Raw genomic sequence first — 18,343 nt, 5'->3', positions numbered from 1 at the left:
ACCTAAACTGCTCTGAAGCAATGCGTAGGGTTGTTTTTCTCCCTTTGTTAGTCTATTAATAAAAAAAAAAAGAAATCTAATTTTAACTTCAAATATTCCAAAGAGAACAAATGTTTGAGGAAAATATAGATGATGAATTTTATCCCACAAGATCCAACAGGCACTGAATGTGAAACAAATGCTTGTCATGAAAAGATGGCAAGATTTTAGTAACTATGAATTCTATCATTTCCACTGAAGATAATATAGGTTCTGATATTATTCATAATTATTACTAAAATGACTGGTCTGTCTTATTCAGTCACCATTCATTGAGACAGAAGAAGGAAAGAGATGAGGGAGAAAGGGAAGGATAATATAAGGGAATATATTGTACATAGTGAATATAGTTAATAAATGAACAGTACATTTGCAATATATTTTGATAAATGTATAGTAGATTTCAAAGTTGCCAAGAGAATAAATTTAAATGTTCCAAAACAAATGATAACTACGTGATGAGTATGTTAATTGGCTGATTTAACATAACACCACTCTGTACCCTATAAATATTTACACCTGTACTATACAAATTTATAATAAGAAATTAACAAAACACAAGAAAAAGCACCATATTTTTCTCCCAGTCCTCGAAAGGTGGCTTCTCATTGGCAAAATCATTTGTCATTTCTGTTATCTAATTTTACCAGGAACCACTTGCCCACACCAAGAGCAGGAGTAATAAGTTTTACATTCTTTCTACATTGTAGCTCAACTCCCATGGACCGAAATGAAGCATCAATAAAAAGTTAGCCCATCATGTTGATAACTGAGATACCTACTGTTTTTTTTGTACAGAAGAACTTCAAAACAATTTGACTCGTAGTTGTCAAAAGTCTGCCTAACTTTCTCAATAGTCTTCTTGTCAGTCAATTCGCCATACATAAAACTGGAAAAAACAAACAATCATTTCAATTCTGTGTTGCTTTCAAATGCTGCATAAAATCATACAACATCTTTTGATCAAGGTTTCAAATATGGTCACAAAATACAATGTTCCTTCCATACATATAATGTATAAAATGTTTAATTTTTGAGTTTTTTAAAAGTTATTGTGTTTATTAGAGGTTTACAACATGATGTTATGGGATATATTAAAGGTCACAAAATGCTTAGCCATGTGTTAATCATGTTTGTTAACCTTTTTTCTGACAACTCCCTCTAGAATTTTTTTAATATAGAAAGAGGAAGAAAGAGACGAAGGAAGGGAGACAGGGGAGTACCTGTTTCACACCATTCCTACACGCATAAACCATAATCGTTTTATGATAACTAATTCTCTATTTAGATATCAAAATAACTGTTAAATCAATGATTGAATACAATAAAATGTAACCGTTATAATAATTAACTTCAATTGTTCAAGTGATTTACTTAAATAACACCAGATTCACAGCGACACAGTTTGAACCACAATGTTAATTACCATTTGTGCTAATTCTTCAGTCTATAAAGAAATAATAATAACAGATACATGTCACAATCAGGATGTGAGGAACCAATCAATTCCTTCTTTAAATACTGTCCAGATGCATCACCGTGCACCTGATGATCAACTTAGGCACAGATGGCAAACATGCCATTGTGTGGCCTCCTTACCTCTACGTAAAAACCCACATGGTTGGGTATTTTTGGAGGTGTGTGGGTTTTTTTTTGTTGTTGTTACTTTTATTTTTCTTTTTTGTCTTTCTTTATAAAACACTGGTGCTTGAAAACCAAGAACTGGTCAACAAAGAGAATAGATTCAAATGTACACTGAAGAAATGGGAAAGTGACCATGCTGGAATGTGAAAGAGATGACCGGGGAAGGCTGTCACTGCTGCCATGTGAGGACCTCCGGCTGGGCAGCCAAGGGCTCTGTACGGGGAAACTCCTCAACACAAACGAAGAAAGAGATTGTGACAGGAAGATGAAGGTTTTCACAGTAAGTGATGTCATGGGGGAAAACACTTCCAATTCAATGATCTCCAGAAAGCAGGTCACGTTTCTGAATGTGGAAAGCTAAACTACTTGAAGTGGATTCAAACTCGTAAAGAAAGATGACAGTTTGTTAACCAATAGGGAATGCATTCTGTTCATATCACAGGAAGGCAGATAGTTTTCAAAAACTTATGGTAAGTTTCCAGCAAGGACATAAAACATCTCAACTCTCAGTACTTTAGATGCTCTAAATCACAACAAACCAAATGAATATTAGTTTTACTATTTCCATTTCCCTACATGGAAAAGCAACAGTAATTTTTTGACAAATATTTAAAGGTGACAGAACAAGCATAATTTTTCCATTAAGTATTAAGAAGGTATTTTGTGACTCGAGCTTGTGTGGTCTTCTGTATGCTCCCATATTATTATAAAAATAGAGGTTTATATTTTCATCATTTCAGAGGACTTAAAACAAATATGTGAGCAGTTAATGATTAAAAAATAAAACTGATATTTTTTTAAAATTTGTTTTATTTATTGAAAGAATTACAAAGAGAGAGAAAGACTACCATTTCCTGGCTCACTCCCTTACTGTCAATAACAGCCAAGCAGAAATCAGGAGCCTAAAGTCATCACAGTCTGCTTCATCGGTGCAGTGGGTTGTCTTCCATGGCTTTGCCTGCATATTAGCAAAGAGCTGAACTGGAAGTGGAGCAGCCAGGACACAACCTGGGACCCTGCAGGATGCTAACATCACGGGTGGTAGTTTAACCCTACACCACAGTGCCAGCACCAAAGCTGGAATCTTGAACCCAGACACATACTAGCACCATGACCAATGCAACATACAAAACAAAAATGAAACAGTGAATTTCTACATTACATAAAAACTTTCTGACGTCTGGCATGCTACTGCTGTCCAAAGAATCATAGTAAAAGACTTAAAACCTACAAAATCCATAATGCTTGCTAATCCTCAGAGTTTCCAGAGGAGCATCAGGTGTTAGGTGTACGGTCCAAACCGCTTCCCTTTGTAAAGAATACACAACATACCTCTTTGCTGTTGCTTTACTTGCAGATTTCAAGAAACCTTACAGATTGCATATTGAGCAGAGGCAATCGCACATTGCCTTTTGGGACTTTGCTTTGGGACTTCAGCTAAAACCTACCTTGGAGTCTTTGGAAGAGTACAGAATCATAAAAACAAAGTTAAGCACAGAGTCTGAAAGAAAATGCACTCAGTTGAGTCCTCTGAAAGTTGATTTCATTACACTCTGGGAAAAATGAGGATTGGTCCCTGAATCCACCCATCCATACCACGAAATCTCCACCACGGAAAGCATAGCCTGTTAGGGCAGTGACCAGCAGAATGCTATAAACAGTAACACTGTTACTGATCACCACACCCATCTTCTAGAACAGAAACCTGAACAACTAGAATTCTAGAAACAGACAAAGGAAACTAGAGAAAGCATTGGCAACCCGTGTCCTTCATTTGCAATTATATATATATATATATATCCATGCTTTATTAACATAATAATAAATAAGTATAACAGTCTCAGATTAAGTAAAAGGCATTAATTCCATAATCTTTTGTCTACATTAATACATGTAACTTCAGAGTCTACTTGCATGGAAAAATACCGTTGAAATGAAAGCCTGAACTTCAGGTATTATGAGTTTTGGAAAAATCTCTTAAACTCATTGCAATCAGATTAGAAGTTTTCGGTTAAACAGAATCCTTGTCCTCACAAAAGAGAAAACATTTTAACATTTATGAGCAAGATTTTTATATACAAATGAACATTTTTAGTTAACCTCTACTTTCCCTTTCATTTTTTAATCTAAATACTCTTTAGCAAAGAAGAAACATTTTAAAACTCAAATAAAGGCTGCAAAGCTAATTAAATACATTTGTCTTCTTTAAAAAGGAGGGGGCATTTTAGTTCTCACTACTACATGAAAGTTTTCTATAGTTCAATCACCTGAAACATAAAATATACAACTTGTTCATAGAAAAATACAGAATAACAAAAATTATATAATGTGACAAGTAACAAGAATCAGTCATGAAAAGATAGTAAGATTAAAAATAAGTTGTAGGGGCCAGCATGGTGGCATAGAGCACTAACCCCCACCTGCTGCACCAGCATCCCTTTTTGCTGCCAGTCCAAGTCCCACTTTCAATGCAGCTGCCTGTTAATGGTCTGGGAAAGCAGCATAGCATGCCTAATGTGCTTGAGACCCTGCACCCAAGAATGAGGCCTGGACGTTGCTCCTGGCTCCCAGCTTTCGATATCCCAGTTCTGGCCAATGTGGTCGTATGGGGGATGAATCAGCAGATGAAAGATTTCTCTGTCTCTCCACCTTTCTCTGTAACTCTAAGTTTCAAGCAAAACAAACTTTAAAACCTATAAGTTACTAATCAAATAAAAAAATATTTAATAATATTCCTTAAGAGGAAATCTGATGTAGGCCTAAGCAGAGAAAATTCTGACAAGATTAAAGTGAACAAGCAATGTCTCAAGTAAATCAAGAAAACTCTCTAATAACATGTATCTATTAATTAATCTCTTTCAATGCTAACATAGCAACTCCTGGAACAACAAAGACACTTACTTACAAAATATTATTAAAACCTGAATACATTTTTTCTTAAAAAAAAAACCTTATTACATCACTCCCCTCACACTTCTTATTGTAAGTTTGTGATGGCAGAAGTTTCCAGAGACAGAACACACATCTGAAGTGGTGAAGGGAAGCTTTTAAGTAATAAAGGATCATCAGACACGGATGCTACAGAACAGCAGGATCATATTTCCACAACAAGCATCCCTGAGGTTAATGCAAACCAGGAAAAAAACTTCCATGCAAATCCGTCCACACTGTACTGCCTGAATCAGTGACTCCATGTTCTCTGTGGCTTTGAGACATTCCTTTGCATGTCGTTGTTAGCTGTACATGTAGACCACTTTATCTCAGCTTCCCAGAGTGAAAAAAATCAATGCATCTTGAAATGGTTAATGAAATTTCAGAGAACCTAAATTTCAGAAATGTTAATAGCCAGGCTTTAGAAGCTACATATAATGATTTGGTGTAACTCTCATTTCTCTTATCGAATATAAAGAACATCTACTGTAAAAAAAGATTGCATAACTTCCACTTGTTCCCTTACAGGGAATGTCAAGGTCCTCTTTGATAATTATAAATGATTCCTCCAACCGCACTGCTGTTTTATTGGGAGGGAAGTAGAATTGGATTCACAGGAGTTATCTGTCTCTGTCATAATATTGAAGTCATGAAATAACGGGATATTTGTACTTGGGCCATGTATAAACGGTGTGAGGTTATATAACCTCTCTCACTCTCAGCTTCTGCACCAGTAAAATGCAAACAATAATAATACAATGCAAAAGGTGAGGAACCAAACACAAACACACATGAAGTTACAAATCATACTGTGCTCTACAACCATGAAAACACTACCATGGTACTTTTCATGGATGGGATTAGAAGAAGCACTCGCAAACACGAGCTGTTTTACTTCTCCAGAATCCTGCAAGCTGTGTCACTGGGTCAAAAGAAGAGATGTGTGTGGGTCTGGGATCCTTTGTGAGCCCTTGACATTGAAGTACGCATTCACCAGGGCTGTGCCTGTATCGTGTGGTCATCTTTCGCTACTCACCAGCTTAGTGATAAGAGTGCGTCTTGGAGTCAGCAGTAAGTCTTCTTCAGGCCTGATTTAGAATACAACCATTTGCCTAATATCTGAAGGGTATCATTCATGCATATCCATCTTCCAAATTTTGGAAACAGGTGCCTTTGGTTTGAAGTGGGATTTATTTACTTGTGGAGCTCCTGTCTGACAGCAGAATCTCACAAACAAGTATAATTATGATACTGCCTAACCATAAGGGTATCTGTTAAGGTTGGCAAACTTCCAAGGAGGAAAGAACTCTAGGCTTGTCATCTAAGCTACTTTATCCCTGGGCAGTGATGTTCCTAGACCAAGGAAACACAGCATTCAGTTTTCACTACTGAGGGTAACACCTAAAGGCACAGCTCACAGGCAGGCAAGTGCACATTCCCATTAAAAAAAAAAAAAAGCCCCAGCCCAGATAGACACAATGCAGCAATCATTCACCAGCATGACCCGGAGGTGGACATGCAGAGGATCAAGAAGAAGCAGCATAAGGGAGATCTAAGGAAGAAAAATCCAAAACAAGAGAGCAGCTTTCCAAATCTGAAAGAAGTAATTCTGAAATAATGCAAAGGCACTCCTGCGAACAGTGGATTGTAACCAAAAGGTTTTTGCAGCCCCATGATTTATATGGTTTTAAAAGAATTTAGATAGTCTCATAATCGACTGACCCATGACACATGATTAAGGAGAATCACAGAGAGAGCAATAACCGTCTCTAAATTCCTCACTGCAGCATCTCTAGGCACCTCTGCCCTCCAACACTGTCCTCAGGACCACACTGAGAAGCAGAGCCCTCAATCACACGGAGCCACAGTGACTGACACCCATCATCCATAATGTGCCACTGCCGACTGCTGAAAAAAAACCACGTTCATAAGACTGCTTCTGAAATCAACTTAAAGGAGTGTCTCAGCATCACTGCCTAACGTGATGCTTGGATGAAGAATTTCTAATGGCCTCCAGAAAAAAAAAAAAATAACAAGACTGTATTCTCAGCGTGTATTCACTCCTCAGTCCTTCCACCTGCCTGGGGGTCCTTCTCATCCCTCTTTGCAACCGAACAAGAACAACAAGGCATCATCACAACAGACTGCTCCAAGTTTCAGACTAACGGACACTAAATGCCAAAGAGTGCTTCTTTCCTAACCTCTGACAGTGCGCCAAAAACACCAGCCTTCTTTGGGGTCACGAAATAAGATCCTGTGCTGTTAAATACCATTTCCTCAAGACTTGTTAACATGCAATACTTTCTCTGCCCTCCAATAAACCCTGCAATAGCTGCAGGCTTGGAAATGCAATTATTACTCCAAAGAAACCTAAAGGATCAAATATTTTTTAATGTTAGATAAAAATAAGAATCCCAGATACATCAGACTTTTTAAATTACAAATGTGGACCCTATAAAGACAAAAGTAAAGGAAGAATCCTCACCCCTGGCTGGTGGAAGTAAAAGCAGAAGACCAACCTGGACAGTCTCTGCTAGCAGTTAATTCACAAATTAGGCATATATTCTATTACCCAGTAGTCCCATGTCTGGGCATAGATATAGAAAACACTTCAGGCAAGCCCTCAGAAAGATGTTATGAGGCTGTTTATCTCCAGGTGGTTTGGGGGAGCAAAGTAGGCACAATAGATCAAACGAAGACAGCGAAAAGACTCAGAGACACTAAATAACAGACAGGATGGAACAGCGTATGATATGGAGACATCAGGAAATCTCAGAAACAACACGGAGTGGAAAGAATCAGCAGCCATACATATTCCCCCATGACAGCATTTGTGTAGGTCTTACAGACAGTCAATCAAATATCACTTCAAGAATATGCATTTTTTAACAAATTAATGATGGATCAGAAAGATACACAGTGAACAACTGAAATGAGAAACAACAGGAAGAAAGAAAATATGAAGGGGAAAAGAAGCAGCAAAGACATTACATAGTGAACACGCCCAGCCAGGATGCAAGGGTAACACTGTGACCAACTGAGGAGGATGCTGAATTTAATTCTGTGCACCTGCTCCTCAGGAGAATGTGCCAAAGATGACAAACAAGGAAACAGAAAAAGCAGATCTTAGCTTTTCAATACCATCAAAAATTAATGTATTGTTCTGCAAGACAATTCACATCAGAGTATTTTTTAAATACGACATACAATTGTTTACCACAGTACCACTTTCATCTTGACATGAACTAATCTAATGCGAGTTATACATCAACATGATTATTTTCATATGACATGAAACAGAATAAGCTGAATTTTCACACAAGTGTTGGAACTAAGCAATTTAGTATTCCATTTTCTGAACTGTGTAGTTACTAAAATTCATAAGAAAAAAAATGCCTTGAACTATTTACAGATACAGAAACTTTAATAAACTGTTCCAGGGGTGGTTTTCCTAACATTTTTGTTTCCCAGACTTTTTTTTCACTTTTATCTAATAGGCTGTCAGCTTTTCCTGATGTTGTTATCCTTCCAGCAGATGATGTAGAAAGTTTGGGCTTTGCCACAATAATTTGTAAGAAATTTTCACTCTTAGACATTTGATTATTTCTAGGTCTTCAATCTTTTGAACAACGCTGCAGCAAACGTAACATGGGAATTGTTCAACTGTGAAGGGGTGATGAGGACGTTTAAAAAGAAAGCTCAGCAAAATAAATTATTTCCTGCAAGACCTGATGGTCCTCAGATGTCATTTGCTCATTTACCAGTTGTTAGATTTCAATTCCCTGTAAAAACATAAGCTCGGGTGCAAATTTTGGATTAGCAAAATATACTTAGTATTTTGTGCAAGCCGGTAATAACTATGTATGTGAAGAATCTGCTTCCTTAAAAAATACTGTCTTTGGTAAATGAAGAAGACTGGAGAAAAACTGCCTCACCCAACATCATCACCCTTGGGGTGTAACAGCGTAAGTAAAGCATGGCTCTTGGAAGCAGCTGGTCCCAAGTCAAACTGCAAAACAGACCAGTGTATTCAACAGACATTGACACGGAACACTGCCTTGGGTACCAAAGCACATACAAAGGTGAGCAAGACAAGAATCCCTGCCTTCAAAACTCTTACAGTGTAGAATTGGAAAAAAGTGGCTTCCTCAGGTGGAAGGCACATACTAATAAAAGGATACTTCAAAAATTCCTTAGGAAAAAAAAAAGCTGAATTAAAAGGTTAAGTTTATGGTGGTGCCATCAAACAAAAAATCTGAAATCCATGCATGACTTTTTTCATAATACTCATTGTCCACAAACATCCAAGACTCCTCGCTAAGCATGCCACCAGTTTTTAAGTAAACAGTTTAGCAAGGAAAATACCACTTTCCAAAGAAAACAGGTTGGGGATAGAGCAAATGGATGGAATGCAAGAAGGATGGAGATACAACTTTACATAAGATAGGAAAAGCAGGGCTTCTCACAAAATAACAATAAAAGCAGAAAGAATAAAAGCCAAAGTGCCAACAGCAACACACATAAAGAACTCTGAGGGATCAGAGAACGGGAGACCTGTCTTGAAGAAAAAGTAAATGCCTCCCAGGGGACGGGATGAGCACAGTCCAGTGAGAATAAAGGCTGTGATTAAATCACCCAGAATTCCTTGATGCACCTGTTCCAGGGTAAGACCGACCGCAAAACCAGCCTTTTCCTAACTTCAACCCTTCTGTGGACATCATGGTGGAGCTGTGATGTAACTCAGACCTCAGCTCCCCCAGGCACAGAGCACACACCGAACTGAGAGTTCAAGCACGAGAAATGCTCACTCCAGGAGAGACCCAAAGAGTGTCTGAGCACCGGCCCATCATTTTGCATGACTCCAGTTCCCATCCGCTTGCCTGGGGAGGCAATCTGGATGTAAGGACTTCAACAGAGGGGAACTCAGGGATGGTTCCGAGAAGGGAAGAACAAGAGGATATTTGAACTGATTCTTTCCCCTACCTGGCTAAGTAACAGCATTACCTGGGTCCCAGCCCTACCTTCTCACCCAGGCCCAATCTGACTCAGCACGTCTGAGTGTCGTGGGGGCTCCACAACTTGAAAAACCTATTTAACTCACTTCCATGTGCTGCCAGGGTTAAACTCACTGGTATAAAATCAAATTCCTCTTTTCCATTAAGATGCAGAATTTATGAATATAAACAGGTAGAAAAAAGATAAATCACCATTTTTCCCTTGGCAAGCTCTTCAACATAATCTACCTCTACCTCAAAATTTTTTTTTGCATCTGAAAAACAGAATTTGGATTGGAAAAAAAAATCAGATCCTTTGTAGTTCTAAAATAATCTGATTTCAGGGTTTACTTAAGTGAGAACTTCAAAGAAAAATTGACTCAAGGAAAAATGTATCCCATCTGGCCTCACTAAATATTGTAAAAAAAAGTTTTAAATGTTAAATCTTTATATACGGTTTCCTTTTATTGTTTTCTGATTCCCCTTCATTATAACACTCTCAGGTCAAACGCATATATACATATGCATGAATACTGAATATGAATATAAACGATTCATTTATTTTACTAGAAAGTTGGAGTTACAGAGAGAGGGAGAGGATCTTCCCTCCACTGAATCACTTGCCAAATGGCCACAATGGACAGAGCTGAAGGCAGGAGGCAGAAGTATTCCACATGGGTGCAGGTGTCCAAGGCCTCCGGCCATCTGCTGCTTTCCCAGGCCATTAGCAGGGAGTTGGATTAGAAGTGGAGCAGCTGGGGCCCAGCGGCGTGGCCTAGTGGCTAAAGTCCTCGCCTTTCACGCACCGGGATCCCATATTGGCACCGGTTCTAATCCCGGCAGCTCCACTTCCCATCCGGCTCCCTGCTTTTGGCCTCGGAAGGCAGTTGAGGACAGCCCAAAGCTTTGGGACCCTGCACCCATGTGGGACACCCGGCGCAGCACCAGCCGTGGCGCTCACTTGGGGAGTGAATCATCAGACGGAAGATCGTCCTCTCTGTCTCTCCTCCTCTCTGTACATCTGACTTTATAATAAAAATAAAGAAATAAATCTTTAAAAAAAGGAAGAAAGAAAGAAGTGGAGCAGCTGGCACCACTGTGTCCATACAGGATGTTGGCACAGACAGGATTAGCTTGCTGTGCCACCACACCAGCTCCCCAAAGACAATATTAAAATGAATTTTTGGTAAGTCAAATAAATGTCAGATTGTTACAGAAAACTAAAAAAAAAAAAATAGTACTTCTATTACAATGTACCAACATTGCAAAGTGTGTGTGATTCAACACAGGATTTAGAAATTCCATGGTGATATTCTTTAATTGTTCGTGCCCACTCTTCTGCTTGGCTAAGAACAATTTCTTCTGCTCTTTTTTGAAAAGATTTACTTATTTCTTTGTTGTTATTTACTTATATGTCAAAGTTACAGACAGAAAGGGAGAGGCAGAGAGAAAGACATATTCCATCTGCCACTTCACTTCTGAGATGGCCACAACAGCTGGGGTTGTGCCAGGTTGAAGCTATGAACCAGGAGCCTTTCAGGTCCCCCGCACTTGGACCATCTTCCACTGCTTTCCCCCAGGCCACTAGCAGCAACTGGATCAGAACTGAAGCATCTGGGACATAAACTGGCACTCTTAAGATGCTGGCATCGTAGGCAAACGCTACAGCATATTCACTTGTTCCCAAGGGTGTTTTCAGAAGTTCCCTTTGTCAGGGATGCTTCACTGATCACTCAGCACTTAGGTTAGTTCCTTGTTCACATGGTGTCCCCCCCAAAAAAACTGCTATTGAATGAAACAATGATTTCATAGATTGAAGAAAATACTCCCCAGTTACAAAAGTTCCTGATGATGTCCCTTCTGCTGTATTTTCAATTGGCTATTGATCCTCTCTAATCTTCTAATAGCGCCATCTAGTTGTTACATTGATTCTAGGTAAGCTCAGACTCTACACAGAAGCGGACTAAGATCCCTCGCGTGTTCCATTCCGTACCTGCAAGTGCTGCTTTTCTGCATGACGTCAGCTCGATGATAGCCGGAGAGTTTACAGAAACCGTCATTACTGTACACTACAGGCCAGTCCACGATCTGTGCATTCCCCAGTAAGAAACTCGATTCTAAGAAAGAGAAAAGGGGAGTCACTTAGCTTCATTCACAACTTCAAGTAATCCAAGCGGCACCACACGCAGATGGACAAAGCAGTGGTGGTTTGTTTAGGTGTAAGGCATATGACTTGTCTTTGAGGTGCGCATGAGCAGTTTAGCATAGTCCCAAATATAAAATGAAGAAAGCAAAGTTAGGGAAATTTGATGCTATAGTCATTAAGATAACTTGAAATTGCCGTAAAAACACATAAGTAAGTCAACAAGACTAAATATTCAGAAACCTAGTCCCTCTTAAATAGTCACATGATTTTGTGCAAATATACCGAGTAAACTTAATGAGTCAAGAAAAGCCTAATCAATGATTTGTACTGAAACAACTTCCTACCTCTGTGAGTAACAACTAAACCATGTTCCCTACCTCACACCACATACAAAAATGTAATTTGAAGTTAATCCATGCGGGCATTTCAAAAAGTTAGTGGGAAAATGCAATTAAAAGATGAATTTATTTACCATTAAAATGCTGACCCTGATCTCGTCATACCATTTTTAAAGTTCTACAGTTGGAAAGCTAGGACTTTCACTCAACAGAGCCCAACTACCACTATCCACTTATTGCACAAATACCACAGTATTCAAATTAACAATAAACCCAATAAGAAAAGCAACCATTCACGGAATGCCTACTCTATGCTAAGTATTGAGCCAATGAGGCATGCTTTCTGTAATCCAGAAAAACAACTAATTACATTTCCTCTTTTACTGATGACTTAACATGTGATAAGTTAGAAATTCACAAAGAACAGATTCCCTAAAGCTGCTAGAACACACATTTCCTAAATTATGTTTTTGAATATTTATTTATTTGAAAGGCAGGGTTACAGAGAGGGAGAGAGAGATAGCTACGATGATCAAGGTTGGGCCAGGCCTGAAGCAAGAGTGCCAAACTCCATCTTGGTTGCCCATGTGAGCGTTAGGGACCCCAAATAACTGGGTCATCACCCATTGGTTTTCCAGGTGCATCATCAGGGAGCTGGATTGGGAGTGGAGCACCCAGGACTCAAACCTACACTCTGATGTGGAATTCCAGCATCTGGAGAGCCATTTTGATGTGTTATGCCACAAAGCCAGTCCCACATTTTCTAAATTCTCCTCTGTGGCTGAGATGTTTGCAAACTGAACTCTTCCTGGTGGAAACTGCATCTCTTTTTGGCTTCGGATACAAAAAGAAAGATAAGGAATAAAGAAATGTTAAAGCAATTCACTTCAGGGAAGACTAACTCCTCCTTTTAGCTTTGAAATCGTTTTGTTTGTTTGTTTGTTTTTATTTTTATTTTTTTATTTTTACAGGAAAGTGAGTAAGACTATTATTTTTTCCATATTGTTCCCTTCATGTTTAAAAGGAGGTATTAAGGGAGAAGGCCCACCAAAATTTCCTCCTCAGGTCCCGGATGTAGGGTATGCTCCGAGGTTCTTGCTCAAGTGGTTTTGATATTTCAACAGTTATGAATCGCTGCCAATCTTGCCACTCCAAGCACTATGAGGTCCTTGAAGAATCCACTGATTGACATAGTCCATCATAGAGTCTCTGTTTGCCCCGTATTTCGCTGCCAAGATATAGCTGAGATGGTTGGTTGACCTGTTCTATCTTCTCTCTTTTCTTGGTTAGGGTTCTGAGTCCAGCATTTCGATTCGGGAGATCTCCAAAGAAACTTTGTCTGAGGTGTTCTCAGACCAGATTCTTGTATGTGCTAGCAAGTACAGGGCCCAGCATAGTCCATCGCCCCAATCAGCTGGTGGTTGCAATTGCTGGGTTGGTTCTGTTTTCACTCTCGCCTTCCACTGGAACCAATGGGTGTTACAGTCCAGGCTGGTTCTGCCTAGCACATACTCGGCCCTCGCATAAACCAGTGGGAGCTGCAGCCTAGTTGGAGCGACCCGCAATAACCCCCACCAGACCTGCCCCCTACCCTGGTTTGCCCGTATATGTAGCAGTAGTCCAGTCTGTCCCACACCCCATTCCATGAAATCGTTGCTTAAAGAAAAGAATACAGGAATTAGAGTAAAAATGGGTGGCTGAGAGCATGCCTTCCGTCAAACCCATTTTTCAGGTTATTCACTTTATTTTCTTATCAATAACACAAAACATACAATTCAGGCGCTTGTGAGATACACTCCACAATGTGTGCTCCCACGTTCAACCAGATCTAGCAACTTAGAGAATTTTTTAAAGCAACCGAAAGTTTACAAAAACAACTCCAGTTCCTCATTCATTTTTTCTGCTTCAAGTTGAGTCCAATCATTAGATCATCGACGAGTGAAAAACTGAATTCTCTAGCCCTTATCAATTGCACTTAACAAGCTCCTTTTGGACTTATGGAGGGTGGGGGATAAATGTAAGAATTACCTCTATCCTTGTTAAATGTTTCATGACATGCTTGGTTAGCCTTATTGCCACTTCTTCGTATATGAAGCCATCAGTGTAACTGTTGATGACAAGCAAAGTGTCATAACACAACTATTCTTCCAGGAATTGGATCCCTTCTAAGAGAAGGGAGAATACGAAGAGAATTGCTATGACAAACCAGAGTAGTTTAAATTAGATATGATTTTCCTTACACATATCTTCGGGTAGTCAAGATTAAGTAGAAATAATACGAGCAAAATCTACATAAACTAATAGAATCAAAAAGTCTTCATAAACTCTTAGTATGTATCGTTTCAAAAGATGCCTCCACAATTACATCGTGCAAGGCTCCTTCAACAAATTCATGGGAAAAAGTAGCTGTGAGAAATTCATGCATGAATTTCAAAATTTTTGCATCAAAATAAATTTATCTTCTAATTCCTCTTTCTAAAAACTTTCTGAAGTATTCTCCTATAGCATAAGTAGCTTGTTATGTATGCAGAAATGTGTGCATATACAAACAAAGAACCTAAGGAAAAAATCTCCTAAATATTCATCCTATAAGCCAAAACCTGTAAAATCCTAATTATTTGTCACAGTGACTGACCCATCACTTGGAATGCCCACTTCCCAAATCCAAGTGTCTGGTCAGTGCCCCAGTTTCTCTGCTTCCTAACTAGTTTCTTAAAATGTGTATCCTGGGTCTAGCATGGTAGCCTAGCAGCTAAAGTCCTCGCCTTGTTAGCACCAGGATCCCACACAGGCCCCAGTTTCTATCTCAGCAGCCCCACTTCCCATCCAGCTCCATGGCTGTGGCCTGGGAAGGCAGTCGAGGATGGTCCAAAGCTTTGGGACCCTGAACCAATGTGAGAGACATTGGCTTCAGATCAGCTCAGCTCTGGATGTTGCAGCCACTTGGGGGGTGAATCAGTGGGGACAAGATCTTCCTCTCTGTCTCTCCTCTTTGTATACCTGACTTTCCAATAAAAGTAAAGAAATCTTTTTAAAAATGTATATCCTGGGAAGAAACAGATGATGACTCAAGTACTTGGGTTTCTGTCACTCTCACAGGAGACCTGGATTGTGCTCTGAGCCCCTGGGTTCACTCTGGCCAAGTGCTGGCATTGTACACATTTTGGAGAATGAAACAGTAGATGAAATATCTCTCTTCTCTCTCTTTCATAGAGACACAAATAGAAATGATGATGGAGCTCCTTTTGGGGATTAAACCTCTCTCTCTCTGTCTCTATTTCTCTCTCCCTCCCTCTCCCTCTCTCTCTCCCTCTCCCTCCCTCTCATCTTTTTCTTTTTTCTTTTTCATACAGATCACCAGAGAATGCAGTATTCCCAAGTACAAGAAATCTTTCCATATTTTAAGAAGCAGCAAGACACCCAAACGAATTCTCAGGCAGAGGGCAGACAGAGCACAGGTGGGAAGGGAAAGAACTCCACAGACAGCAGAAAACACTGTCACTACAGTGGTTCTTCCCTGGGGTCGTTGAAAGGTCCTAGGAGTCAGTGGATCTCCCTGCGATTGTATCCTATACTAGCGCTGGAAAACCCCACCACCCAGAAGTCACCATCCTCACTCTGAACCCCTGAAAGACAACTCTCCAGCAGAGGTCACACGTTTAGGCTGTCTCTGGCTTCTTCCAGGCTCCCTGAGGCTTCAGAGCTCAGCTGTGCTGAGCGCCACACATTACCCCAGCAGCCACAGGCCTCAGTCAGTCAAGGAAATAACAAGATCCAAAATCCACACATTCCAAAATCCAGAACCACAAAGGGAATTCTGAAGCTTAACAGCAACTCAGTAACATTCGCATAGCAATTACTAAATTTTTTAAAAAGGGATTAGTTAGAGAGGGATTTTCAATGCTGTCAAATAATCGTTATACAAAGCTGCACATACGCGTGCACGTGTCCAGCCATACTACAATCTGGTGAACTGGGGTCCTTTCGGCTACATTCTACTTTCCTTGGAGAGAATGGAAAGAGGACTGGATGACACAGGAATGATCTTGGTGAATGCTGGAGATCCAATTCCAGCAGGACTCTATTCCAGTTGTTCCCAACCCAGGAAAATCTTCCCTACTATCAACTGTATCCAGGTGCTGAAGCCAAAACCCTAGGATTCATCCATCCTTCACACCTCCTCATTTATGCCTGAGTCGGAATAATCCTACCAATAAAACATGACCAGTGCATCCAGTCTTCATCTCTGCCCCTGTCGCCTCATGCTCAGCCACAACCGTCCATTGTGTGGACTACTGCAACAATCTTTGAGTTGATCTGCTCTCACTCCTCTTCTTTAAACGAATAACCATTGGAACCAACTTTGTCCAGTGCACTAGCAAAATAATAACAATGTATTCCCCAGGATAGTAAGCATTTGTCTCTCCTTCATTGTCTCCCACCTCACTTCTGCCTTTTACCTCCTGAAATCCAACTGCATCCTCTTCTCAAGTTTCTTAGACTTTCTATTCCTTTCCTTTTCCCTCCTTAAGATAATTCATATGTTTTCTCTGTCTAAAATACTCTTCCTCCCATGCATCAATAGACACAAACACTGTCTCCCTAGCTAATCTTGATACACATGTCCATAGCACTTCTGCTTTCTGTTCAAACAGCTTGCCACATTTGGAACCACCGGTGTGAGATCCATGACATCAAGTTACCAGTTTGTTTGTTCCTATGTATGCACCACCAATGATTGTTGAGGGACCAAATAAAAATGTTTAAGATCTATTTATTTTATTGGGAAGTCAGATATACACAGAGGAGGAGAGACAAAGAGGAATATCTTCCATCCATTAATTCACTCCCCCAAGCGATCACAATGGCTGAAGCTACGCTGATCCTAAGCCATTAGTCAGGAGACTCTTCTGGGTCTCCCATGTGGATGCAGGGTCGCAAAGCTTTGGGCCATCCTTGACTGCTTTCCCAGGTCACAAGCAGGGAGCTGGATGGGAAGTGGGGCTGCCTGGATTAGAGCCAGTGCCTATATGGGATCCTGGCATGTTCAAAGCAAGGACTTTAGCCTGAGGCTTATTATTATATAATAATACTGGCAACATTAAGCAGGCCATCACTGTGGGAGTAAGAAATATGCAAAAAAAAAACTATCTGTTAATTTATTCAAACTTATTCAGCTGTCATCAAGGATAAAATTATGCCTTTACTTTTCATCTTCAAGATCAAAGGTACATTTTTAAGTGTCTGTGATTCTTTGATGGCACTCACTTCACCGTTTTTCTGTCCTTCCAAAGTGATTCAAAAAGCATGAGATACTCCAACGTCTGTTTCTGAAATTCTGATGGTAGGAATAGGAACAACTTTGCTACACAAAATATCTCCCCAACAACAAACAACTAAAAGATGTTCAACAATTCAGATTCTTCTTTCAATGACTACTGTTTTGTCCATGAAAAAAGATGAGTTTCTGAAAAGTATACTGATCCGAATTGTCAGAAATAAAAGTACAACTAGTCCAGTGGCCACATGACTCATACCTTCATAATACAACAGAAAATCGTCATCCTCATGTATATCATGACAAATGCTAGTGAATTTTATTACAATGACATGTCTTAAAATACCAAAAATAAAAGATACACACTATAAGATCTCAGGGAATAAATCCTAAAGAACTCAATATGTGCTTATTCAGGAAAAAAAATCACATATTTAATGTTCATGCATCATGCTTTTAAATCGTGCAAATAAACAAACATCTTTGCAAATAATGTGCATCTTATCTGAAAGGACTGTACCTCTTCCTTAAAGTTAACTTTCTAACCCCATCGAATATAACTTTATAACAGCATCAAAGATAGTGAAAGACTTTAATTCAAAGACTGGCTCAGCCTACATCTGTGGCAAAAAGCAGAAGAGAGGCTTTTAAAATGCATTACGATCCAATTAATTTTCTAAAGCTTTGTCCTATTTTTGTTTAATATAACTGCCTCTGCAATAGGAGCTAATTGTTTAAAAAAAAGAGACAGACCTACAAATTCAATCCCTACAAGTCTTTTGGCCAGATCTCACCGCGCCTGTGAGCAAAAGAACTGACATTTTAGCTTTGTTCTGGGTCTTCTGCAACAATTGCCAGACCCTGCAGTGAACTGGTGCTTGCTTGCTCTGGGTAGATTGTTTTTTCCTCTGGAGAAAGGGAATGGGGGGGGGGGAGGTGACGGGGGTTAGTCTTCGTTGTTGTTGTTGTTGTT

General features: G+C 39.7%; 1 protein-coding gene across 2 annotated transcripts in view; it reads right to left on the bottom strand.

The window, feature by feature from the left end:
* KCNH5 (potassium voltage-gated channel subfamily H member 5) overlaps positions 1–18,343 on the bottom strand; it is a 215,484-nt gene that overhangs the window by 187,176 nt on the left and 9,965 nt on the right. For both annotated transcript variants that reach the window (XM_040975643.1, XM_040975644.1), the window contains exons 2-3: positions 11,602–11,725; positions 822–928 (exon numbers count right to left, since the gene is read on the bottom strand). In XM_040975643.1, coding sequence (XP_040831577.1) covers positions 822–928; positions 11,602–11,725 — 231 coding nt within the window. The remainder of the gene's footprint in view (positions 1–821; positions 929–11,601; positions 11,726–18,343) is intronic.

The sequence above is a fragment of the Ochotona curzoniae genome, unplaced genomic scaffold (genome assembly GCF_017591425.1).
Source record: "Ochotona curzoniae isolate NIBS_2020 unplaced genomic scaffold, NIBS_Ocur_1.0 contig_2688, whole genome shotgun sequence".
NCBI classification, from domain to species: Eukaryota; Metazoa; Chordata; class Mammalia; order Lagomorpha; family Ochotonidae; genus Ochotona; species Ochotona curzoniae.
This window is presented reverse-complemented; position numbering and strand designations above follow the sequence as displayed.